The 26,553-nt window shown below is 29.2% G+C and overlaps 2 protein-coding genes across 7 annotated transcripts in view; both read right to left on the bottom strand.

Moving 5' to 3' along the window:
- DNApol-alpha180 (DNA polymerase alpha catalytic subunit) overlaps positions 1-13,639 on the bottom strand; it is a 29,795-nt gene extending 16,156 nt beyond the window's left edge. Inside the window, exons 1-18 of one of the 2 annotated variants that reach the window (XM_067046179.1) lie at positions 13,371-13,639; positions 12,846-12,949; positions 12,271-12,770; positions 10,556-10,613; positions 10,279-10,461; positions 10,022-10,203; positions 6,552-6,664; positions 5,928-6,060; positions 5,747-5,851; positions 5,529-5,629; positions 5,339-5,459; positions 5,033-5,197; positions 3,044-3,235; positions 1,912-2,088; positions 796-1,003; positions 363-634; positions 170-286; positions 28-92 (exon numbers count right to left, since the gene is read on the bottom strand). In XM_067046179.1, coding sequence (XP_066902280.1) covers positions 28-92; positions 170-286; positions 363-634; positions 796-1,003; positions 1,912-2,088; positions 3,044-3,235; positions 5,033-5,197; positions 5,339-5,459; positions 5,529-5,629; positions 5,747-5,851; positions 5,928-6,060; positions 6,552-6,664; positions 10,022-10,203; positions 10,279-10,461; positions 10,556-10,583 — 2,162 coding nt within the window. In that variant the 5' untranslated portion in view covers positions 10,584-10,613; positions 12,271-12,770; positions 12,846-12,949; positions 13,371-13,639. Of the gene's footprint in view, positions 1-27; positions 93-169; positions 287-362; positions 635-795; positions 1,004-1,911; positions 2,089-3,043; positions 3,236-5,032; positions 5,198-5,338; positions 5,460-5,528; positions 5,630-5,746; positions 5,852-5,927; positions 6,061-6,551; positions 6,665-10,021; positions 10,204-10,278; positions 10,462-10,555; positions 10,712-12,270; positions 12,771-12,845; positions 12,950-13,370 lie in introns of those variants that run through there. The other variant, XM_014423951.2, reaches the window with a different exon arrangement.
- A 184-nt stretch (positions 13,640-13,823) lies between these two features.
- Positions 13,824-26,553, bottom strand: part of LOC106682870 (cryptochrome-1) — a 23,998-nt gene continuing 11,268 nt past the window's right edge. For all 5 annotated transcript variants that reach the window (XM_014423968.3, XM_067046180.1, XM_014423969.3 and 2 more), the window contains 5 exons: positions 25,862-26,029; positions 23,351-23,491; positions 17,163-17,314; positions 15,478-15,680; positions 13,824-14,464 (listed from right to left, as the gene is read on the bottom strand). In XM_014423968.3, coding sequence (XP_014279454.1) covers positions 14,334-14,464; positions 15,478-15,680; positions 17,163-17,314; positions 23,351-23,491; positions 25,862-26,029 — 795 coding nt within the window. In that variant the 3' untranslated portion in view covers positions 13,824-14,333. The remainder of the gene's footprint in view (positions 14,465-15,477; positions 15,681-17,162; positions 17,315-23,350; positions 23,492-25,861; positions 26,030-26,553) is intronic.

Here is a 26,553-nt window from a genome sequence, read left to right on the forward strand (position 1 = left end):
TTGGTATTAAAGAGAAGCTATACTTACTAAAAACAACTTTTAAACTCTTCATCACTAAAATCTTGTCTTTTATTTTCTTGGAAATGTAAAACCTATGAAATACATCAATAATTACAAATAATAGTATTAATAATAGACAAATAATAGTAAATGAATGATGAATGCATACTAGCTGGCAGAGAGAGTCTAAATCGAAACTACGAGCTCTAAGAAGTTCTTTACCAGTTACTTTGATGTCACACATTAAGCGACCAGTAAGAGCAATTTTTTCAATTTGATTTCTAGCCTATAAAATAAATTTTTGTTTGAATCAGTTACAAATCCAAAATATGATATGATAATAAAATCCTAAAGAAACAAACCTTTGTCGTAGGTATAACCGATCTTTTCAAACGACCTAGACGTGACCAATTGGGAACTTTATGAAATGCCAACCTTTTCACAAGCAATTCTATTCCATATCCAGAGAGATCATGACCTACAATAATGTCAGGATCTATTCGATACAATTTCGTCAGAAGAAGATTCAGAAGTGCTCGCTCTGATTCCATTCGTTCCAGTGATGTTTTCTTAAAATTGGATAGATGTTCTTTTAAATCATAAGGCCAAGTGAAATCAGATGGCTTTGAAAAAACTGTAAAAATCAAATTGTAAGTTATTATGAACATGTTTGTAAAATCTATTTTTTTAAAGATAGTAAAGTACTCATTACACTTTATTTTTATTAGTATTATTCAACTCAGTAAAAGTGTGAAAACAATAAATATCATATTCTACAAATATGAATCAACTCACCACAAAAATGTTGATTAAAAAGCCTATCAGGAGGAGGTTTGTCAACAGGATACGAGTTACTGACTAAACAACCTACAGCAATAATTTCTGTCTGTTTAGTTTTCGGATTATGAACTGCTTGTGGATGAAGAGTTACCAAAACTAATGGAGGAATGTGAGGCAAACCAGACTTCAATACATGAACATCACTGGCCTTTATACAGGATGCCTAAAACATCAATATTGCACAGATAAGAAAAGTAAATAAAGAATATAATCTACCTAATGATTATCATTATATACTAAAATATTTACTTCATGGGGTGGGATTATGCAATTCTTTTTTGTCATTGTATGGATTATCTGTTATTTATAGCTATTTTACAACTATCAGAAGTTATTTAGAAATAGAGCTACAAAATTTCTTTGTTTTGAAATAACGTTACCATTCAAATAAAAAAAAATTGTTAATTTTTGAGAAATAACATTTTTTTATTTCAAATAATGAGTCAAAATAAACTGGAAGTGATATTAGAATGTGGCATTACTGAATTAATGTCAACAATAACGGACCAAAAAAGCTGACAGAGTGACCAAGTGATGTATTAAATAAATAAAGAATGTATTTAATAAAAAAACTTAAGACCATCAACTTGAACCACTAAACAAAAATATCTGATTCAAAATAGAAAGTTAGAAACTTTCAATTTCTGTTCTAAAATAGAAAATTAGAAACTTTTTACTTTTTAAAATAGAAATGAGTATCAAACTTTCAGTACTAAATTCATCCAAATATGTTGGTAAGCCATTTATATATTTGTATGATATATATACAATATTTGTTAGACATTTGTTTATATATCATGATTTTCGTACAGTGTCAATAAGTTAGCTCCAAAAAGAGTCAGCTGGCAGATGCATGTACAAAAATGTTTTCCATTCCAAATCCTCTGTCCTGGCAGAATATGATGATAGTTTTAACTCATGTTGAAATAGCCTAATATTATTATTATTATTTTTTTTTTTTTTTTTTAGTATTAACTTTGGAAATAAATGACCCAACTATATTTAAAAAATATTCATAAATAAAAAAGTAAAAAACATAAGTAATTAAAAAAAAGTTATGGTGGTTATTACCTCTACTTTGCACCAAGTAAATGGTGCTAGAACAGGCTCAGCGTTTGTAATCTCAATCCAACTTGGCCCTTTAATTCCTCGTTCTAAGAGAAGAATTTCTAAAAATGATGTCTTTGTTCCAAATACATGAGAAAAGGTTTCACCTTTGAGATCACTAGGTAATGCCGGAAAAGTACTCTAGACAAGGACAGAATGCTTAAATAATTTTTAGTTAGGAAAAACATAAATTTAAACTTATTTATCACAATAAAAGTAAATAGAGATAAAATATTTTTTTTGAACATCATTCATTGATTTAATATGCAAGTTATTATTATTGGTGGTGATTAAAATTTCTCCACATCAAAACGAATGATACAAAGGATGAGTAAAAATATTGATTGCATTCATTTATGTGAATAGTTCCTGAGGAATTGAACTGAGTTAAATTTGTTTCAGATCTCCACTTCATAAAAGAACTAGAAAAAACCTATGCACAACTGATCAACTATAGGACTGCCACAACATGAGAAATCTTAAAAACTCGTAGAGCTTCACAAGCCCCTAAGCACAACCCCATAGTTCCAAAAGTAATTCCTATTAATCCAAAGGAGTCTCCAACTCCCCTGAAATCCCCATACAGTAAAGGCCTTACAGTCAGAATTGCATCATAAGAAACCTTCACAACATCCTCATCCAATTAAGTCAGACTGTATCAGGAGACTCAAGAACTGCAATCATTGTGAAGTATAAGCAGAGGGATTGTTAAACCCAATGCATATAAGATCAGCACAGATAACAGCAAAACTCAATGTATTATTGAAAATCAGGAAGGCAAAAAATGATGAAAAAAAAACCCACAATGTTTTATGAAATTAGAGGAATTGATTTGAATGAACCCTGTTGAATACCTAAGAACTGATTGATTCAACAGATGTCTTGTGTGATCTGAATTAACCCTTTTGAATACCTAAGAACTGACTGATTCAACAGATGTCTTATGTAACAGACAAGACCTAGATCACATAGCTACCTAAAAAGCCAATAAACTCAAAACACTAACTTTCCACTAATCAATTGAAGTGAAAGAAAGTAATGGTCCTATAAAGGAGTTAAATGTATATAGCAGTTTCAGATATAATAAATGGCTTACCGGATATCTTATTTCCAGATACTCTGACTCTAAAGGAACACTGTGATCACTAAAGGCATATTTTTTGGAAATTTTCCTGGATTTGAACTGCTTTATTTTATACTTTTCAGCTACAGTTGAGCTGAATTCCTGATAAACATCTGTCATTGACACAGGTTCACCATATGTTTCATTTGTCTTAAGATTCATTTTCTGTAACATTAAAAAAAAAACATAAAAATCATTTACTTTGGTATTGCTTAATACTTACATGTTTATTTACTTAAAACATTAAATAATAAATAGGCCTATTGCACCCAGAGGAAGTCTCAATGTTCAACACTACCAAAGCTAAAGTTGTTATTTTATAAAACATATAACTTATAAGATAAATAGAACACACAATCAAAGCAAAATGATTTTAACAAAAACAGCTTTTAGGAAATAACAGCAGAGAAGTTCAAATAATTACAGATGAACTGATTGGGTGGAAAGGGATCCTCAAGTAATGGTAGTTGCAACTTCAAGAAACAATAAAAATAAATAATGAAATATGTTATTACAAAAAGTCTTTAAAGAGAAATAAAACAAGAACTTGAATTATTAAATTTAAATGGTATACATATTTCCTCAAACATACAACACCTTATATCATCTCGACAAAATATCTAAGTTTTCTACGTTTGACTGACAGATAGAAAAAGTTAAATTATCATCTAAGTATAACTCATGTACAAGCAATATATGGATCTTCATCCAGTTTGAGCCCATAAAAGGATTCATGATGAAGCAAAGTTGAAAAATAAATTTAACAACCAATAATGGTATAAGAAGAATTTTTAGGCAGTTTTACAGCTGCAATATGTTGGAGAAGAATTCCCTTCACGGAGGAGCTTATGGGTCACCCTGCTATGTTCAATTGTTTAATAATAGTTTGTTCTTGGCAGTTCCCAAGGATTTGCAGCAAAGGTTGAGTACCACCATATAGTTTTTTCATTCTATTTGTTTTCAAAACCTTGAATGTAAAATGTAAAAACAGATACAAATTTCTTTGCATTAGTTCAACTACTTTGATGTAATCATACAGTATCAAATTACTATTAAGCACCGGAAGTATGGTGTTCTCTTCTATAGCAGCTTCTTCAACCAGTTCCTTCCCTGACATTCCAACATGACTAGGGATCCACAGTAACTTCGTTGTAAGTGTATTTTTCTTAATTAGCTATATGATGGAGAATACAGTGGGGCTGTGAGAGAATTGAAAATCTTGAATTGCCTTAATGATCAAGTAAGAATTGCTAAAAACTACAATATAATTTCATTGTATTGCTGCTTATTTCATTAGTCAAGGTTAAAGATAGGTAAATAGCATAAGCTTGAAGAAGGCCACTGAGAAAGTGGGAGGAAGACTTGTGTAGTCTCCACAGGCAGCACTACTGGACAATCACATTTATTTTGACCTTCAGATACATGTAGTCCCTAAAGTAGGGAAAAATATTGAAAAAGCTTTGTTTAAATATTTCAGAAGGATTAGATGACATTGCAATGTAGTAGAGAGAAATCAAAAGTTGCTGTTTTGTTTGGTCAAGAAAGATAATGGGTTAGGGAATGATATAGAACTATGGTAGGGAGCATCAATAATCGAAAAAGGGAGGAAAACTGGAGAAATGACTAGGTAATTTATGCTATGGAAAAAGTCTAGGGTCATTTTGAGGTTTGAAAAAAACAAAAAACAGTTTGAACAAAAAGTTTTGATAAGTAACAAATTTTGTATAAAAATCAGAAGATCCAGAAAAGGCATCGGCGATTTCTTTGGTTTCAGTGATTGTTTTCTGGTTGAAAGTTATTGAATGCGGAATTTTGTCAATTAGCCTACCTTTGATAGTTCCTATTTTATTTCAAACAATTGTCATTGAAACAAATTTAAAATTACAGAGCTTAAAATGAAAAAAAGTAATGTAATTAAAAATTATGAGAAAAAATTAAAATATAAATAAAGTGTGAATTTACCATTTCTCTTGGAAGAAGAAATATACGCCTTTCGATATTTTTTACAGAAACACAACAGCTAACATAAGTATTAGCGGATTCAATTAGAATCTTTCCAAAAAAAAATACAGTCCCTGGTTGTGAGTACATTTCCTCAGCAGCATCCCAATAGTAGAATCTTAAAACCTAGAAGAATAAAATATGAAAGTAGCAGTAATAATTTAACAATTTTAATTGAAAATTAAAATAAGAAAAACTTATTACCAAGCAGTTAATTTAAAACAAAAATAGACTAATAATAACTAAATGAACTTTGATAATTTATACCTCTTGACCACCATCATTTTTCACCAAAGGTAATTTTGATCTATCAACATTGACATAGGTTACTGGAGAGTCAAATTCAATTTGTTTGTCCCAATCTTCACCTATTTCTTCTTTAACAACCCTAAAAATCAATTAAGATAAAATAAAATGAATGGACTAAAATAATAATAATACTAATAATGCAACTCACTCCATTTTAATTGGAGATGCATCTCTAACAGGTGATTGTTGTTCTTTAATATCCCTTAACTGTACTTCATCATCTTTAGTATTAGAAATTTCAATAACTTCCTACAAAGGATTGTTTAAGAAAATGATTAAAAAATGTATTCCAGATTTATAACTAAGTTCTTTAAATAACCAAATACAGTCAACAGAGCAGACACTTAAAGACTGTTTATACATTACATTATCAAAGTCATCACTGAACATATCACAGCTATAATCTTGAATCTCGTCAACATCTATTGGTTCCTCTTTTATCTTAATTGGAGAGGTGTCCACTGGTTCATCCTAACAGTAATATTTATTTTCTAATTATAAAGACTTATAACTTTTAAGAATTATATACAAATATTTATGGACTTACTGTCAATATTTTTGGTGGGGTTTCTTTAACTAAAGGAAGCGTCTTAACATCAGAACCTACTATTTTTGCACATTTCGCAGGTGAGGCTTTAGTTTTGATGGGTTTAAAATTGGTTAAAGATTTCAAATAGTCTCTGAAAATATAATTGATTAACCTTTAGAATTATATCACCCAAAAAAGATTAACAGAACAAATACAAAAATATGAAGTTATATAATGCAAAGAAATATAAATATTTAGTTCATTAATAATATAAAAATTGAAATTATGGAAAGAAAAAATAAAATTGAGAGAAAGAAAATATATGTAACCATAATATTAGATAAAGCAACAAATGTTTAAGAAAATGAATTAGCTTCTTTATCTAATATTATGGTTACATATATTTTCTTTCTCTCAATTTTATTTTTTCTTTCCATAATCTTAATTTTTAAATTATTAATAAACTAAAATATTCATATTTCTTACCATTATATAACTTCAAATTTTTATTTTATTTCCTTAATTATGTCATTTTAAATACAAAAATAGGTTCCACACTATCACTTTTACAATTATAGGACATCATTTTATAATATAATAGCAGTACTTGTAAATATAAAATGAGAATGGTTATAACCATACTTTTCAGATATTTCAGGCTTCTTGATACCATGTTTTAATGGTGCTGCTGATGTTGAATCTATTTCACCAATAATATCTCCAAGAATATCATCTTCTTCCAGTTTAACAGATGTCTAAAAAAACAACAAAATTCAAAATTATTACTTTTATTAATAATTTCAGATCTCAATATATTTTGTAGTTCCACTCAGATCAGCTATACCAAGTTTCAATTATTTTTATCTATATAAAATGCTGATTTAAATAGGAGTTCAGTAAAAGCATTGAACTAAATTTTAAGAAGCTTGAAAAATTATGATGAACAAAAGGAGTTTGAAAAATCATAACATGATGTTGAAAGTAGAAATATTAATATATACCTAAAACTTTTTAGGGTGTTATTTTTTAATTTAAAAATGATATAGGATATTAATGAGATCAAATTACATTTAAACTCTAGCAATTCTGAAGTAACCTTTAAAGTACAAATAGTTTTTGGATTACAGGCTTTTGAAGATGAAAAAAAAAACAAAAACAGAGTGCTCTTAGTAAATTTTACTATATTTATACTTAGAAAATAAGTACCAAATTTCACTCATTTTGAAAAACCTTCAGTTTAATGTTTTATTGGTTTATTTGATATGGAATATCCTAATAAGTATTGGTTGTAATGGCAAATCAATTTTCTTAAACATTATTACTATAGGTCCATGTTATTGGGCAGGAAAAGAAAAGACATTTCCAATGATTTCGTCAGACAACTTAAATGCAAAGGTCAGAAAATGCACTATTAACAGTTAGTTGAAATTTAAATCGATAAATAAATAACCTCCAAGAACTTGACAAATCACTAAAAGATGTTGAAAGTAGGGACATAAACCTATAAGTCAACTAGGAAATGTTACCAAGAAAAATTAATAGATGATATGATGTATTCATCGTTGATTTGAGATGGTCAGGGGATGAGGTCAGATGTGAAGGTAGTTGTCCACTACCTTGACTTTTCCGCTCTGATTCTCATCTCTATGACATCAACATTTACTGTATAAAACAGATCCTATTAACTAATAACTTTCATTCCCAATATCATTAACAAACTTTTCAATAGATACAAAAACCATCCTCTCCATTCCTCTAGTTCTCCATAACTTCTTCCTATCCTCTCATATAGATCATTATGTTAAATCCCTCCCTGATCACCAGTTTGGATTTTGAACGTCCCATTCCACTATTCAGCAATCTCATCGTGTGGTGGATGTTGCCTTGTCTTCTTTAGAGTGTGGAATAAACTGCATGGGAGTCTTTTTTGTTGTGGGACGGGCTTTTAATCGAGTCTGGCACCCGGAACTTTTACAAACTCCCTAAATTCCTACCTCCTACATACTTTCTCATCATCTGTTCCTTTCTCACTGATAGATTATTTCAAGTAAACCACAATGCTTTCTTTACATTCCTCTAATTTCAGTCCGCTGGTGTTCCTCAAGGTAGTATATTCAGTCCCATCCTCTACACCGTCTATACAGCTGACATCCCGACCAATCCTAACACTATCCTCACCATGTATGCCAATGATACATATGTTTGCTCGCATTAATAATAACCCTTTAATTGCATCCAAAATTCTTCAATCCTGTATCGTAGCTCTTGAAGAATGGTGTCATAATTAGAGGATTAAAATAAATCCCATCAAATCACCATTATCCTTCCTCGTAAAACTACCAACTGCCCTAGAGTACCCTTTAATAATGTTCCTCTTACCCATGTCGAACAGATCTGCTACCTTAGACTACATCTGGACAAACAACTAACCTGGAATCCTCATACAAGACTGAAAAGACAGGAAACTCCATGTCAATTTCGACCATTGCAGCACTTACAAGACAAACAGTCTAAACTTCTAATTCATTACGAAAGACTGATCTACATGACTGTAATAAGGCCAATTTGAACATACGGAGTTGAGCTTTGGAGCTCCACTAAACCTTCAAATTCCCCTCATATCCAATCCTTACAATACAAAATCCTTTGTAAAATCTTCAATGCTCCTTACTTTGTCACAAATAAAATCATATATAAAGACCTTATGTAACAGATCTAGTCCGAAAAAGGATATCATTCTTTACATTGTAAACTCCCTAACTACCCAAACCCACTAGTTTCTAACCTTGCTTCCTCTTCCATTCCTGACAATCCTCCGAGGCACCGGAAAAGAAGATGGCCACGAGACCTGCTAATGTAAAAATGTCATTAGAGTACCAAAGGATAGTTTCTCTACACGTCTGTATCACTCTATTATAAACTCACATCAAATTTACCAAATGTATTATTATGTACAGTTGTAAATTTGAATAAAGATATATATATAAAATCCTTCTCTTTTTAATTAATATCCAGAAATCCTTATGTTCCTCAATCCCCAACCTCCATCATGCCTTCAGAACACACAAGAAACTTTCCATACCTGGAATCCACTCCTAACTGGAATTCCTCTTTCATTGACAAAACAAAATATCTTAAAGATAAAAAAAAAATACCCTGCATATTTATTTTATTTACTCCCATAACTCTACTGGTTCTTAACTGAACACTTCTTACAATTCATATGTTATTGGTAAATAATTAATTTATTTTTAAAATAATAAAATTATTAATTTTACTAATTATCATTAATTTTTTAATCATATTTTATTAATTATTAAAAATAAAACACATGAAATATTGATTATGAGGAGGTGTACTGCTAGTTTGCCTTGAGCCAGGGCTTGGGAGACTGCAGCCCTGTCTATCAGCCTTTGGGATTATATTTCAATAATTATGAACCCAAATATCAACATTCTAAACATAAGGTAAATGAGACAAAAACTAAATAAATGGTGACGAAGACGGATAAGGAAAACTATAACAATGAAACAGTATAGGCATTCACCTACCCCAAATCCCTCGTAACAACTATCAATTATCAGTCCAACTAATTAGCAAGAGGAAATGGAAGGAGAAATTCTTCAGAAAGTATTAAATGATAGTATTGAACAAATCAGGAGAGGAAGTTCAAGACTAAAAAGCATGGAGAGTGTAGCAGCTGACTAAGGACCCTTCTCAACATACTATAATGGAAGGCAATGACAACGGATAGAGCTGGATGGTAGAAGCTTCTAAGACTTAACCCCAGAAGTGTCTAAAGGAGAGATTCAGCATATAAAAAAAAAAACTAGTGCAACAGTTGAATTCTAAAGTATCAAAATTTTTACTCCTTTTGGGTTAAATTTCAAGTTTTGAAAGAACTTGAAATTATGTGTAAGAGCAAGAACTAAGTTTAACTGATTAAAATTCTCATTTTGATAAATATTCTTCATTCACATGCATGGCAAGAAACATCAATTTAAAAATTAATCTTATGGGGCTACAAAAACCTAATATTGTTTAAGGTCAAAAATAAAAATTCTTCAATTAATAATACTGTGACTTAATAAAAAGAAGGAAATTAAAAACACCTCTTTCTTTTTCTTCTTCGATGGCATTTTTGCAAGCATGTTGCGAATGTTCCCTTTCTTCTCAGGAGCAATATCTCTTCCTCTTTTTCTGCCAGTAACAATACTCTGTGACTTTTTAATTGATTCTTCATCCAAATCATCATCAAATATTTCTCTCCCATCTTCCACATACCCACAACCACCTGAAAATAATATTTAATTTAACAAGAAGAAAAAGAAGCAATAAAACCATAATCAATGTAAAAATAAATATTTACCATCGTCAACAATCCAATCATCATCTTGTCTTTCTAGAACTTTGCGAGTGTACTCTTTCTCATCAACTTCTTCATAAACGTTTTCAAGTTCTCCAATATCATATTTGTTTTTTTTTCCACTTTTAAGTTTTTCGAGTAGTTCAAGTTTTTTCTGTTTTCCAGACAAAGTTCTTTTCGGGCGAGCTATAATTGTAAAAATAAGACATTGATAATACTATCAAAGGTATTTAAAAATTAAATACCAATACTCAAGTGTTTACGACACCATTTAAATTACCTCTATGGTTTTCACCATCTTCAGACATCTCGAATTATTATATGGGAAAACTTAGACACTAAAAAAGTAAAAAAACTAAAATTATTACAAAAATAACAATCAACAACGCAGACCGATAAAAACCGCGCGATAATATAGATTTGGCGGGTTTTATTAAATCGATATATTTAAATGATTCCAAGGAGCAAAGATGATTAAATTTGTAGCAGAATGACAACAGGTGTGTTGCTAGGATTTGATAGGGATATATAAAATTTATTTTAATTTTCGATATGATTCATTCAGTTATATTTTTGTGTATTTGTCATTAATATCGGTACTTTTATACAAATCAGCGTATGAACAAGGCACGCTTAGTCTAGAACACTAGTAGGGGTAGAAAACTATCATATTGAATTTTTCAACTCAATTAATAATTCCCATGTACTATCCAAGCACAGGCCGAATTAAAATCAGCACCATTTGTGACTAAATAATGTGAAAGTCAGTGATTATTAATCCGTAGGGCGCGACCTCTGTTCCAAGGGGGCGTGCAGGTGTTTCCAGATTGCCAATTTTGAATATAATCGAAAAAAAAGTCAAATCGGTATCTTAGTGAATCAGTAACGGTAATACCTTATCCAAAACCCTCGTCCGACTGTCTCAGACACGAAGGCTGCAACCATTCACACTTTTGCCCGAACAACGTCAGCTTCCAGCCTTGCTTTCGTATTCAGAGTCGAGCGTCTGAAAGATGAGACGGAAAAACACAAGCAAATATTGTTGACTGATAAAAATCGACACGAAGCAAACTTATAACACAAAACTTGCTCATAAATATATAGTAATATATTTTACAAAAACTCAATACATTATTAATCAGCAAGGGCCTCGAATTTTCGCTTACGTATAGAAAGAAAAGTCACTGTGCTTTTAAAAAAAAATATGGAACATTGCGAAGTAAGTTTAAAAAATTTGGATATAATTCATAATTAAAAAATTACCTATCCTACAGATGAAAGTACAGTTCTATGTTAAATGTAAGACTGTTCAATCTATGGAAGTTGTTTTAATTTGAAGATCTTGACAAGTCATAATACAAATTAATAAAAAAATACGATTTTAGCCTTACAACAGCAGAATAAGAAATAATAAGTGACAGAACATTAAAGAATATATTTTAACAAAAAATAATATTGTTACATTACATTTTGCCATATAGTAAAGAAATATTCTCCCACTTTTACAAGCAATGCTTTAGGAATTTTATTGCCATTTGTAACACTTACTTTTTGAAACTTATAATGTTGATTAATTTATTCAAAAGAGTTATTGCCTAAAAAAAAAAAATAGTTTTTATAGTGACCCTGAAAGGAACTAAAAAAACTGTGGGTAGGTACTTTCACAAATGATAATTCAGTAAGTATCATAATGATAGTGTAGCTTCGAAACCGAAAATTTTTATTTTTAGTTTAATTCAATTTATATTAAATGAGAACTATTGCATTGAGTAAAACTGAATCCATTGTTTTAGGAAGTACAGAGAAGTCTTATTTCTTCATCATGAGGAAAGTTTTTTCTCTGACATTTCCTCATAAGAATATATCTGTCCTAAAACCTCCTAGTTTCTGGAGTGAAACTTCTTTATTAAGGTTAGATAAACTGGACAGGAGTGTCAGGCATGGTTGAGTTGTACTATGATCAACTTATGAACAGTGTGTTCGAAGGTTACTCACCTTGGATCCTTACCACATTCCTTGGGATATATACATATGGTTTAGAGGGAGAAAGTAAATCCTTAGGGTATTCGCCTCAGATCATTACAGGATAGGTGAGAAAATCTTGAGGTCTGGTAAGCAAATAACCCTAGATCCTTAAGGAATGAGAATCACACTTTGTAGAGTATGTTCCTTACATCCTTAGAGAAGGATAGTTGCAGCCAAGAGGTATTAACCCTCAGTTATGTACACATATATTTAGAAAGGAAGGAAGAGCCAAAGGAGTTTTGAGAAATATCAACTCTGATTAAACACTATAATACTGGTAAAGTTATCATATCCACTAGTAGTGTGTTAATTTGCTGGTTCCTTCAAAGTAGTGAATCTATTTCAGATTGAATTTTGAAGTTAATCTTGGTTAGTGATTTCTGTTTAGGGTAAAATATATTTTGTTAACCCAATTATTCCTCTCGGAATAGTTTGATTGAGGAAGAGATACATCTATCAAACTTTTGTACCTGGAAAAAAAAAAGTACCTAAATAAGAAAAATCACACTGTACATATTTCCAGCAACATCCAGGTATATAGTTACTGCAATATCTTGAAGAACATCATGACTCCTACTTGGCCAACATGTGGTAACGTCATCACTCATAAGTTCAGATGATAGGAGTTGTCTGCAATATCCTAATTTTTCTGTAATAAAATTCTTTTAAATTGATTGTTAAAGTCTTTTGTGTCATTAGGTGTTTTAAAAATTTATATTTATAATTCTTATATATTTCTTGATTTTCGATGTATTTTTAAAAATTACTTTTATATATGTTAATATTATTTTTATGTTTTAAATTGGGTTAGTTGTTTAATTTATGCATGTGTTCAATTTAGTTTTCACTACATCTATTTATTAGTTATTTGTTGCATTCAATATGTACTGTTTATCATATTAAGACTTTTGTTATAATAAATAAATAAATAGTTATGAAATCACTCATCTAAGTTGATTAGTAAGATTTACTACATTATGGTTAATCCATATTGCATACATCTGACAGCCAGCTGTCACCTCAGACCACCATGCTTATATTACACAATTTCAGTCAATTTTTCTACTTACGTATTTTTATTCTTGTTGTTTTCCATACAAATGGGTCATATAGACTTGGTGGTGTTTATATTATTAGTGGTTTTAATAGCGTACATTATTTTGAAGCATTTTATAATCTACTTTCTTTAAATATTTCTGAAGAACATATCGTAAAACTGGTTTTTGACAATTTCTACCAAGAGTCAAACTTTACTATTGAGAAAAGCTTAAGATGGTTGGAAATGGAAGTAGACAGACTATATTTCATCAAGAAAAAGTTAATAATTGTTTATAGCAAGAATTTTCAAAGAATTTTTTTGTAAATTAATGACCTTTCTTGTTTTTATTTCAGTTTTTAAAATTTATATTTTAAAATTACATCTGCTTTTATTATACATACCAACAATATCATCATTAGTCAACTGTATGTAATTAAAAAGTAATTTAGTTTTATATTTGTATTTATAACATTAACAAAACAGATACAAAATAAATTGATCTTTATTACTATAATAAACAGAAAAAGCATTGTATACATTAAATGTTCTTTAGTAGTTATGTCTAATTATAACAGAAGTAAGTGAGAATCAAGAAGTATTATCAATATCCATCTAAACGAAACATCATGAAAAAATAATGTAAAAAATTATTTTCATATTGATTATAAAATTTATATTATAATGAAAATATTAATTCTATAATTAACTAAACATTAATAATCAGTCTCTTCGATTGATTTTGTTCGAAGTAGAATTAACATCAATTAAATAATACTACAATAATAAATACTGTATTTCAAAATAAATATTTACAGAATATAAATGCCTCCATATATTTAACTGCTTCACCTAAAATATTGTTTAGATTAAATGAATATTCTAATCCAATCTAATAAAAACCTTGTTTCCTAGATGTTTCAATGTAAGTAAATTTGTAAGGAACTTATACATCTCGACCACTGAAGGTATCGAGCTTATTTAATTAAAATAAAAATTATTTGGTATTTTTCATATTCCCTTTAAAAGTTTGGGAAGGTGTTGCAAATATGTTTTCTTCATAGGAATTTTCCTCAATTTTTTTCTTTTCCATAATAGGTTCTTGTAAGGGGGCAGCAGGTGGAATACCTGAAAAAATGATAAGATAATGAAATAATAGTTAATATGAAATAATAGAATAAATGGAAATAGAAATAATAAAATGATAGTAACATTAATCATAATAACAAGAGAATCTGAGGGTTTGATGCCAATGACACTAAAACTCCACCTCTAAATACTTCCTTTCATCAAAACTCAAATCTTCAAGATCAAACCAAACAAAATACTCTGCTCTAGATTGACTCCTTAGGATGTTTAATCATCAGTTTAACACTGATCACTCTGTGATGGGCTATCTATCCATCTTTCCATTTATACATGACATTTCAATTACCATGCTAAAATTAGAATTATATATATAAATTATTGACTGTAGGTAAATATTAATGAGATGAAGAAAGAAACAAATAATATTTTTAAACTATTTTTTGTTTCTTCTTGAGCTGACTCCTAACCATCTTCTTCACATAATTAGAACTATATTTATCCAATAAATGTCATACAATACAACATTGTATAGCTGTCTTAATTCTTGTAAGGGGTTTACTTGTCCTTCTGTCTGGATAATCTACGCAATATTTTATTTTCAAAGACATCTTGAAGCTTTATTTCTAATATAAAGCTTAATCCATTTTAAGTGGCTATATTTCTCATCCATAAAGAACAGAGAGAAGTATGATAGTTATGTAAATTAAAACTTTCAGATTTTTAAACAGTAGAAGCAAATTGAGTAATTTTGTGAAAGAGAAATAGCCAGCTTTGGTCACCTAATGTCTTGCTTTTGTTTCCTTTAGAATTTCATTGCTTTTTTTACTTACACTTTTCAACATACTTAAACACTTCTCTTAATACCTATATCCGTAAAAGAATTGCCACTGACCAAATATTTCATTGTAGAGGAAGATAGATACACTCATATTGGTTGATTAGTAACTGTCATACCTTGTATATTCAGGAAAAATCATTAATATAACAATCATACTCATCAAGATGTTTTTTGACAGCAAATATTTATTTAAACAGACAAAAAAATCCTATACCTGGTTGTCTAAAATTCCTCAGTTGTAGATAGACTTGTTTCATCCTCTTGATATTGTGCTTTGATACTACACTATGGTTAAGCATAGGCAGGGGATAGTCCACACCTATCGTACACTTGGCCGCACGCTGCACACTCTCAGGGCAGTTCCAAGGCTCATGAATATACTTTGTAGGCATGTTTTTTAAAACTGGTAAGTACTTTCTAAAAAAAAAAAACATTGATTTTTTTTTTTTTCTGAAATAAACCATGCTAGGCCTGGTTAAGGTAAATCTGCTAAAGTGATGAAGAAAAGAGCTTAAAAATGGAAGTACTTAGAATTGGTAATATTTTCAATATTGTGGAATATTATTTAACATTATGAATTGCTAAAAAATAAAAATTAGAACATAATACTGGTAAAAATACAAGAGGGGAGTCATGGGCCATAAGGTAGCCATTGGTCGGTAAGATGGTGAGTGACCAATTTCAATTCGAAATGACAGGATCATTTCCTTTCTAAATTTCGAGTTAATTATGTCTAGTATCAGAAGTCACCTTTAATTTCTCTGAATTTAATTTTATTCATATTAAACCACAATTGTTCCAATTTTAACTTCAGTTTCTGTTTTTCACGTTCTGTGGAAAATAAAGTCCTTCATCTGTAATATGGAATGCCTTCACTAATCGTCTGATAAGTCGTTTTGTTATTAGTTATTCCACAGGGGGACCTACACAAAAAATACTAAAATACTGTTTTTATATGATGATATTGATTTTTTAATTAATAAGGTTTGTTGATCCAATCAACAAACACACAGGGGGACCTACACAAAAAATACTAAAATACTGTTTTTATATGATGATATTGATTTTTTAATTAATAAGGTTTGTTGATCAAATCAAAAAAAACACAGGGGGACCTACACAAAAAATACTAAAATACTGTTTTTATATGATGATATTGATTTTTTAATTAATAAGGTTTGTTGATCTCAAACTAAGCAAGGCTGATAGTGAATCTGTACAGATAGATAACTGATCTTTTTTTTTTTGTGCCGAATAACTTTTTTTTGTGAGGTGTGTAACTGCAAGGATTGTTCATGTTCATGCAGAGATCCAATGCACCTCAGTATCATAAAACTGTTAATGAAAAAAATGAGCAAAGACTAATTAAGTTTAGAAGTCTTTTAATCATTTATACAGTTGTTTATATTTTAACCTGATTAACTTTTGTATGGAAAATCATTTCAATCATAATTATGAATGTTTTATTAATTAAAAAAGAAAATTGTGGCACAAATGTGTGAAGCTTTTTTGGGGGAAAATTTGGGAAACTTGTTAGGATCGGCAAAAGCCAAAACCACTCATGAGACAAAGGTGTACACAGGTTTAATTCATATGTCGATAGTGATTAGCAGATTAACCAATAGACACCAGGCTTTCCAAGATTTAATGTGACCAGCCTTTTATCTACTGGCTAACCTGCAGTCTATCTAGAAAACCTAAATTAAAGTTGAGAGAAATATTTTCATAAATAAACCTTCATGAAAAAAACTTTGAGGTAATTGATTATCAAGGCCTCTCTTTCAAAAGATTTCTGTCAATCCACATATTAAACTTATTTGCAAGTAAACTGAAACTCGGAAACTTACTTGTATATTACAGTAAATTCCTATTCTGGCTCTATTTAAAAATCTAATTCACCTTATATAGTCTCCATTGGGGTCGGCTTTCCTTCCAAAGCGTACAGGACAGTAACAATGAAAGAATTGCTGGAAGAATGATGAACAGGAAAGCCACATCCACATCCCAGCATTCACTGACCAGTCTGCATCCAACAGCAGTTCTTCAAATACCTACAGGACCAAGACCAAAATAATGATTTAATTTAAAAAACAGAATATCACCGACTTATTTTCATAAAAAATTGCTTTATGAATCATATTTAGTATCTTGTCAGTATCTCAGGCCTTCCTACATATTCTATCATATCCTTTATCTTCTAAACATTACTGCAAGTTATGATTAGGAAATATTAATAAGCAGTCCTCTTTCACCTATCTTATTTAATCTATCACTAGAATATGCTATTAGAAATGTGATGCATACCAAAAAGCGTTTAACTCCAGATAATTAAATATCTGTGCCTGAGTATGCTAATGATTTGGTACGAGTGGGGGAAGAAGAAAAAGATATAAAACTAAATACAACTACATTGATAAAATTTAGTGAGGAACTAGGTCTTGAAATAAATATGGATAAAACAAAATATATGGTTAGAAGTGGAAATACATTTGAGCAGGTAGAGGTAGGTTAAGTATTTATGATCTAACATAACTAGAAGAAATTAAGCTGGAGATGCTTGTTGTTTTATTTATTTCAGAATTGCTTAGCTCACACCTTTTCTGAAAAAACTTCGAAGTTAGAATTCACTAAACTGTTATACTTCCTAATGCTCTTTATGGATGGACAATTTGGCCTCTTACACTGAGGGAGGAACAGAGCCTTAAGGTTTTTTTAAAATAAAGTATTGCATAAAATATTCAAAGTTAACCGCAGAATTTAGAAGGGTACACAACATCAAATTAAGGAAATTTCTCCTGGTAAATATAACTCAGGTTATAGCATTGTGACTTAAAAGGTGGGCAAGCAAGGTTGTAGAGCTTAGTAACATGAATTCCTAAAATGTTAATAAACACTGAGCCGACGGGTAAGCGTCCAAGGGGTAGACCAAAGCATAGGTGGGAGGGGAGATCAATCATCGATCTTCCAATAAAGGTTTACTATTTTCAAAAACTGAATAATCAATCATATTAGAAAAAAAATTAAATAAAATGCTATTAAGAAAGGCTGAACATTTAATAATAAATAAATGATTCGTTTGTTTACTTATTATGCAAAAAAAATTCTGTTTAACAATAATAATGTTATTTGGAAATATTACAAATCAGCATATTTTAATTAACATAAATAAACACTAAATGACCTTTCACAAAAGTAAAATACTTTCACCATTAAACAAGTAGAATGGAAATAAAAAATTTAAACTGTATTTTAGAACCTAAATAATGACAATAGGAGAGTGCACCATCAATAATCAAAATAAATTCATTATAAATGTATTTCTTAATTTATAAAAATACATAAGTAATTTTATCTAAGCTGAAATTTAAAAAGGCTCTGGATGAAATTAAAAATATATATAATATCGATAATAATTTGTATATGCTGAAGCAATAGCTGACAGTGGAAACAAGAGAAGTTTAGTAAGTGAACCAAGCTAGAGTTGGCCATCTTTAAAGCGGCATTAAACCAGTTTTTGCTGATTCAGGTCAGTTTTATTTGTTTATTTGATTTTTATTCAACTAAACAAAAACTGCAACCATTCTGGACCAAATATTTACTTATAGAAGAGCTTATTAACAGTTTAAGTAAGGAACGTAAACATGTCCAGCTTAGGAGAAATTCCTTGGATAAATAAAAAAATTGATGATTCACCTTTAGAAACAATTAAATTATTGTTTAGATTGATTACTGAAGAAACTGGTCGGTTCAATCGTAGGAAATTAAAATCTTTTACAGGATTCCATTTTGACCCAGAAAATATGGAAATGAAGATTGCACAGGTTGCTGAAGACTTTTGCATATGTAAACTAAAAACTATAAGCAGTCTATTATTGTTAGAGGATTTAGATACAGGAAGAGAGATGGCAGAATCTATATGCGTCTTTCTAAATGATGTTAGTAAACTACAGGATCAATTACTTGAATATGTAGAATTTAAAGGGGCAAAATCTGAAACTAAAACTTTTAAGAAATCTAATCAACTGAGACAAAGATTAGGACAGTCAACAACAAGTTTAAAAGGTAATAATGAAAGTAATACAGTTGCTAACTTAAGCTTGAAGGCAGGAGACCATGCAGATAGCACATGCAATCAGGATTCTGGGGGAAGAAATGAATTGCATTGCAGTCAATTGACAAGTATTCCACTAGATTCAAGAAAATTAGGGGATTCTTTGATTCCTGCTTTTACTATTAATATCAAGCTAGAAGATCTAGGATGTATTGTGGAAGCTATTTTGGATACTGGTAGCCCTATTTCATTTTTGAGCTACAGTGCTGTACCAAAAACAACACAGTTTGAATCATATGACAACCGACATCAGTTTAGAGGAATTACTGGTACTAAAATTAATATTATTGGACAGCTAAAACAAATGGTGGTGACACAAGAATGTGAAAAAATGGTCAGCTTTTATGTTGTTCCAAATGGAATCTTAAGCAGTAGTTGCTTACTTGGACGTGATTATATATCACAAATTGAATTAACTTTAAATGGAGGAATTGCAATTATATCTGACAAAATAGACTAAAAATGTATGTTTAAAAGAAAATAACTAAATAATGTTTTATTTAAAAACATTATAGTTGATACAAATGTTATTTGAATTAACACTTAAATCAAACTGGCTTCATTCGATGAAGAACTTAATATTATAAATAATTTAATATTTTGAGTCTAAAAATGATGACATAAGACCGTAGAAAATAATTAAGTAACTTCTATGTAGATTTCATAAAAAGATGCAGACTTGATGACGAATCCTCACTCCACTAATCTATTCTAATTTAATATGAAGATACTATTTGCCAATCAATGTATTTTTGAGGAGTGATCTCAAAAAATAAAACAGTGATTCATCATGAAAACATTTGTGGAATTGGAGCAGCCATCAATATTTGATATAGTGAAAAGTGTATTATGATTTCTTGAGCAGTAAATGTCTCATAAGCATCATATTCACCAAATACCATCGAGTTAAATTGTAGCATTATTATATTATTATAGTATCCTTCTTGTATTATTTTTATTATTGATAAAAATATAAAATTCATAAATACAAATAAGGAAGACGAAATCCTTCATTTCTGTTAAATATTTTTAAAATATAGGTTAGGATATCCTTAGATAATAATACATAAAAGACTGTTAATGGTTAATTCAAATGATACAAACTTTTGGTTCAACTTATTTACTTTGATATTTGTACTGATAATGATATTACATTTTTTTTTTTTAATGACAACTAAGCCATTTTTTTTTTAAACACTGTTTCACAATATTTAGTTTAAATTAATTCTCCTTAACACATTTCAAACAAGTAGTCAATTTTTAAGTTAAAATTTGGAAAAGTTAAAATTTATTATATTTTAAACATTTTAATTATTTGAAATGTTGAATAATACATTAATTAAAATGGAATGTACTTTAATAAAAAAATGTTATATTATTACAATTAAATAGATACAATAAACTGTTGAGAAATAAGACTTGTTTTTTCTATAGCAACAAAATATTTCTTTTTTTTCATCAGGGATATGGTGAAATAGTCGTCAAAGATTGGTCAAGAAACGAGATAAGTTTGTTCCGATTCTTTATTATTCATCTTAAGTTTAATCAATTCTTCATTTGACAAAAGGACTGAGAGTGGAACCAATGATCTTTCAATGTTTTCATTGTAAATAATGAATTTTTGTATTGATTGACAATTTCAGTTTTCGAGTTGGCTTCCAAAACTAATGATGCACACATATTATATAGATAAAATAGGAAATTAAGAAAAAAAAATAGACCCATTGATTAAACTTTGTTTATTTTGAGATTTAAGAATCAAAAGAGTTTATAAAAATTCATCTGACGGAAGGATGTTTTTGAGGGAACTAGGGCAGAACTATGGTTGTTCTAATGAAAAATTAGTTTTTGTACAATTGATTCATGGTTCTTGAGTATTTTTTTTACTCTGAATCTAATGGAAAAAAGAAATAACCAACCTTACAAAAATTATACTTTATTAAAGGCAAAAACTTAGATACTTCTGATTATTAATAATATCTTTTTTAGTTTTTGGGTAATAACAAGAAAACTAAGGATTTTTTGGAGATAATATGCTATATAAAATTAATGTATATGAAATACATTTTATTTTTGGGTAATCTATAATACTACCAGAGAGCATTTTAAAATAGACTAGGCATCAAATATATCGGGCATTCAAACCGAGTGAATAAATATACAAACTTTTTCTGAACAGTTCTACATCTTTTTTTAGAATGCTGAATCCAAATTTTAGGTTTTCTGCCTCACTGACTGGTGGCTTCACTAAGAAAAAAAAAAGGAAAAGGCTTCTAGTTTTGTCTTTACAACTCAAAAACTAACCATTTTCTGAATGAACATTCAATAAAGAATTAACGCAGGGAAAATTTTGTGTGTTATATGTCATTTTTCACCAACCAGTGATGCCGCTAGAGCAAGCATAAAAAAGCAACTTTTCTTAACTCTATGTCAAGAACGAATAATAACTCTTTTAAGTGTCTGTTTATGTCCAACTATCAATTTCAAATGCCTGAAACTAATTAATTCACAAATATCAGGTATGCCTAGTAAGAAGTGTTTTAATTTGTTTTTCATAAAAACCAAAAAGTGGCCTGTCTTAAGTTCGTTCCAGTGACATTGTAAATTGGCCAAAAATGAAAACTTGTGTTTGCGTTTTATTGGAAATTTGTATTGCCGTATTGTGTATAGTGAAATTGTAATCTTAATCTTCAGAAAAAGCAGTTTTTGAGTTATAAGAAAAAAAAAAAAAAAGAAAACATTTACATTTTGTTTTGTTTTTCTATTTTTGCTGTGAAGCCAAGGGCTATTTTGAGGTGGAAAACCTAAAATTCGGTTCAGCATCTAAAAAAAAAATCTATCTACTAGTGGTATCGCAGATTACCTGAAGATAAAATGTAATTAATCCAATTTGCAGGACATTATTTCTGATTTAATTTTAAATTGAATGTTATTTCTAAAAAATAGTTAATTTTCTAGATATTAGTGAAAAACAAAGAAAAAAAAAATTAGTTACAATTACTAATGTAAATACTCAAGAAACAAATAAAAAATAATTTTTTATTAAAACACCAACATTTAAAAATATTCTTTCACCACAGGAATTCATAAACTCTTTTGATTCTTATATATCACAATAAATGAAATTATTTACAAAGTTTCATCAGCAGACCAATTATTCAATTTATTTTTTTAGAAGTGTTTTTGTTTTTAACATTACCTGTACCTGTATAGTTTAAATTTAAACTTGATTTATTTGTTTATTTTCCATAATGGCCATGCAACCACTAGGATCATAATAGCCTTTGAGTTTATATTTCATCTGTCTCCTTAGTTCATTTTATTTAAATTAAGTGCCTTAATTTTGACAGCTAACATTGATAAATTTAAAAAGGAAATGAATCAGACTGATTCTGTTGCTCTTTTTATTGTAAAATCACCATCTCTGTATGGAAAGATTGCCACCATGCGAACAAAACCCAAACAAACTTAATTGAAACTGCCTCTTAACAGCTTTAGATGAAACTAGTCTTAAGTCTTCTTCTTAACTTGACTTCATTTATAGTTCATCCCCAAAATAAAGCAGGAAAAAAGTTGTAATACAATCACTTAAAAGGTATTCAAGACCTTAAAAAAAAAAAATTAAATTAGACCATTATTAGCAAAGATATGGCGAATTGGACATAGGAACCATGTTAAGTTTTTTTAACTATAAAACACGTCTTCCAGAACTTTCCAGTTACTCACTGGAAAGATGATAAAATTATCTACAGAACTACGTATAAAAAAAGAAACTCTTAATCAGACCAATATTTGTGAAGATACAGCAAATGGTTTTTGTATTGTAATTAGCACCCAAAGCAGTAGTAATGCAAACCCTATGAGAGTAAATAACATAATTATTTTTTGTATTAAAATAGAGTCGTCTTCAATGTGAGTCTATTTAAATCTACAATGAGAAATGAGTAATGAAAAAGTATGACAAACATATTCTCACTTTCATTCCTTCCTCCCAAGAGATCCAGAGATCACCTCTAGTCAAGAAGCAGGCGACAGCATGACGTGCAAGGTGGTGAATCCATCCCTCTTCTCTCAGCTGGGTCATGATGGCATCGATCCATGGGAATCCTGTTTGGCCCTGTTCACAAAATGTACCTCTTGCACATAGGCATGAGAAGAGAGAGAGAGAGCTTTTAGTACAATTCAAAGAAGAATAAACTAATTTTGTTACAGAGATGATTTTGATTGTTGAGTCAGTTATTTTAATTTTTTAGAATATATATTTTTCTATATGGATTCTATAGATTAAATACATATCTGAATTCTATATATTCTGAATATATAGGTAATTTATTAGAATTAATGGAACTGTTCTATTTTAGTTATTAGGGTAACCTTCAGTTTACACTCACCTGTTGACTTTCCCTTAACTGATCTATGATTGGTTGGTAACTTAGAGGAAGGAGTATAATGAAGAGGGTAAGTTAACAGAAAAAATTAAGCCAAAAACGATGTGGCTTAATGAGCAACATAGAAGGAGTAGGACCAACAAATTTCTTGATTAAATCATAGATTTCTCATGAACAGCTAAATTTTCATGATTGATAAACCATATTACTGAGAATAGCATTTACTACATTTTATATTCAGTTTATATTTATGATTAAATAAGTGTCTTTTCAGATAATTACGTAAATTGGGAAAATTCCTATGAAACCTGGGCACCAAGGGGTATGATTAATTCCTTTCTTTTTTGGCTTTACTTGGTCATTGGAAGAGAGTGGAGTATAAAATACCTCTGGTTGGTAAGAATGACTGGTGCTGTGCTTTACAGGACTTATAAACATGAAGAAATATTTATCTATGCATACATGAAAACTTAGGTTTTAATGAGAAAAAGTTATTTAATATAATAAGAAAAATTTATTATGTTTAATGAAATTTATTTAAATCATTCCTTTAAAAATTTGAAAGAGTCAAGTTATAAACATATAAACCATCAATCGAAGTGAAGAACTTTTAGCATTACCAATTTTTTTAAAGACTTTTGGGAGAATACAATTTATATTTTAACTTCCATTTGCTAGGCTAAAGAGTTAAACCAACCCTAGTTAAAGGAGGTCGGACAGATTAATGTTAAATATCTTTGGAGGAAAGACAGTATTTATTATTAGCGATTATATCAATCATAAATATCACAGAACCATTGTAGGAGTTGATACAGAGTAGTGCTACCTGCTGGTAAAGTAAGTTAAAAAATTTAAACTTTGTTATGGTTACTAAAATAGAACAGTAAACAAGAAATGTTGATTAAAGGCAGTCCAGATTTAACATTTATTTAGTAAAACAAACTTGTATTAATAGGTTATTCTAATTTGATTTGATTTATTATAATTAAAATAGCTAACAGCTTTTTACAAAGCTGTAGTTAAATAAATTTTATAAACTAGAAAGATAATGAGAGAGAAGAGGAGTAAAGAATAAGAGCATTAAACTGAAAAAGTAAAAAAACAACAACATTAAATTGAAAGAAAATAATGATAAAAAATATTAAATAAAAACTAAGATTGGAGAGGTATTATAGTAAAAGTAAACAAATTAATTTATAAATTTAAAGTTATGTGTCCTACTGGATGAGTTTCATTTATAATGATCAATGGTAAAGATAATCTGGTTTCAAGAAGGTATTCAGATATCCTTATTTATAATTATGTTGATATTTTTAATTATTAATATTTATATTATTGACAACAATATGTTATTGTTAACATGATAAGACTAATATGGAGAACACAAAATGTAATTTAAAAGATATATTTAATCAGATACCTGATGAAGGGGTGAAAACCACAAAATGTTGTTATTGGTTTTCATCAAATAAAATTAACAAAAATTAAGGAAGAGTACTTTTCATTCACAAGATCTAATTAATTTATAAACTATTCCTTTAAGTAGTAATCTAGTTATATCCTGATAGAATTTCTTATCACTTGAGACAATTTCTGGACAAACAAAACAAATCTGGGGATATTTTGTGTTTAATGTCAGAAAATTTCCTGATTCAAGTGTTTCAATTTTTTTTCATTCACATCATAGAAATAGGTTTATGACAGTAATATTAGGAGAAAATAGCCAGTATGTTAAACAAATAATTCAGTCACACAAAAATAGTCAAACTGTGGACCACTTAGAGGACATATTACGTTATGTATTAGATTCTTATTTACAACTTTACAGTATTTTAAAAGTTAATCAATGATTATGTTAACTATGCCAGATTTAGAAAAATATATCTATTATAATACCAAATTTATTTAAAACGCTGTTAGATTCATGCACTGCCACTTGCGACAGCTGAATTTTCATTTAAACTGAAGTAACATAAAAATAGATTTAGTTCAAAACTTAAGACAATTGAATTGCTCTGATTACATGATTATACTTATCCTATGACTGGAAAGGGTTAATCAGTAAGAGTTCATTTAAAAATGTGCATGGCAATACATACGTTGGCCCATTTGGCTAATGCTTCAGGATTCTTATCCCAAGGAACTTGAACACATATTGGGTTTCCAATCATTTTGTCAAAATTTGGGTTCTTAGTTGCGGCACAATAGAAGAATTCTCTCCAAAGTACCTGGCCATGTAAAGAGAGCGGTGGAACAGCTTTTTTAATCTGTAATTTGTAAATAAATCTGAATTTTAAAAAGTTGTCACTTAACAACAACCAGACATACAATTGAAAGTTTAGTTTCAAAAAAAGAACAAATCATAATGCTTGTTAAATTATGTACAGATAGAAACTGACAATACCTTTTTCTTTTTAAATTGGTCATTCAGATAATTTTAGATTTCAAAAAAGAAACAAAAACAATCATTCATGTACTAAACTACTTGGTTATATTTTTAATACCAATTTAGTAAAATTACTATTTATATCCTTAAAATGTGCCAAACTTATGAACTTTGATCAGTAAAAAAATTAAATAAAGAGATTTTGACATAAAATAAATTGAGGAAATTAATAGTCATATAGCCAATTGATTTTCATTAATCGACAATGAATTAACACTAATATTAATTCATTGATATTAAATGAATTGATAAGCTATGAAAGAGAAGAAGAAAAAAAGGCACTTTGTTAATTATACTTGCAAAGATATTAATTGAGAAATGAAATAGCCTTTTATTTGTGCAATA

Source organism: Halyomorpha halys, unplaced genomic scaffold, assembly GCF_000696795.3.
Source record: "Halyomorpha halys isolate HHAL.00 unplaced genomic scaffold, Hhal_1.1 Scaffold448.1, whole genome shotgun sequence".
Lineage (NCBI taxonomy): Eukaryota > Metazoa > Arthropoda > Insecta > Hemiptera > Pentatomidae > Halyomorpha > Halyomorpha halys.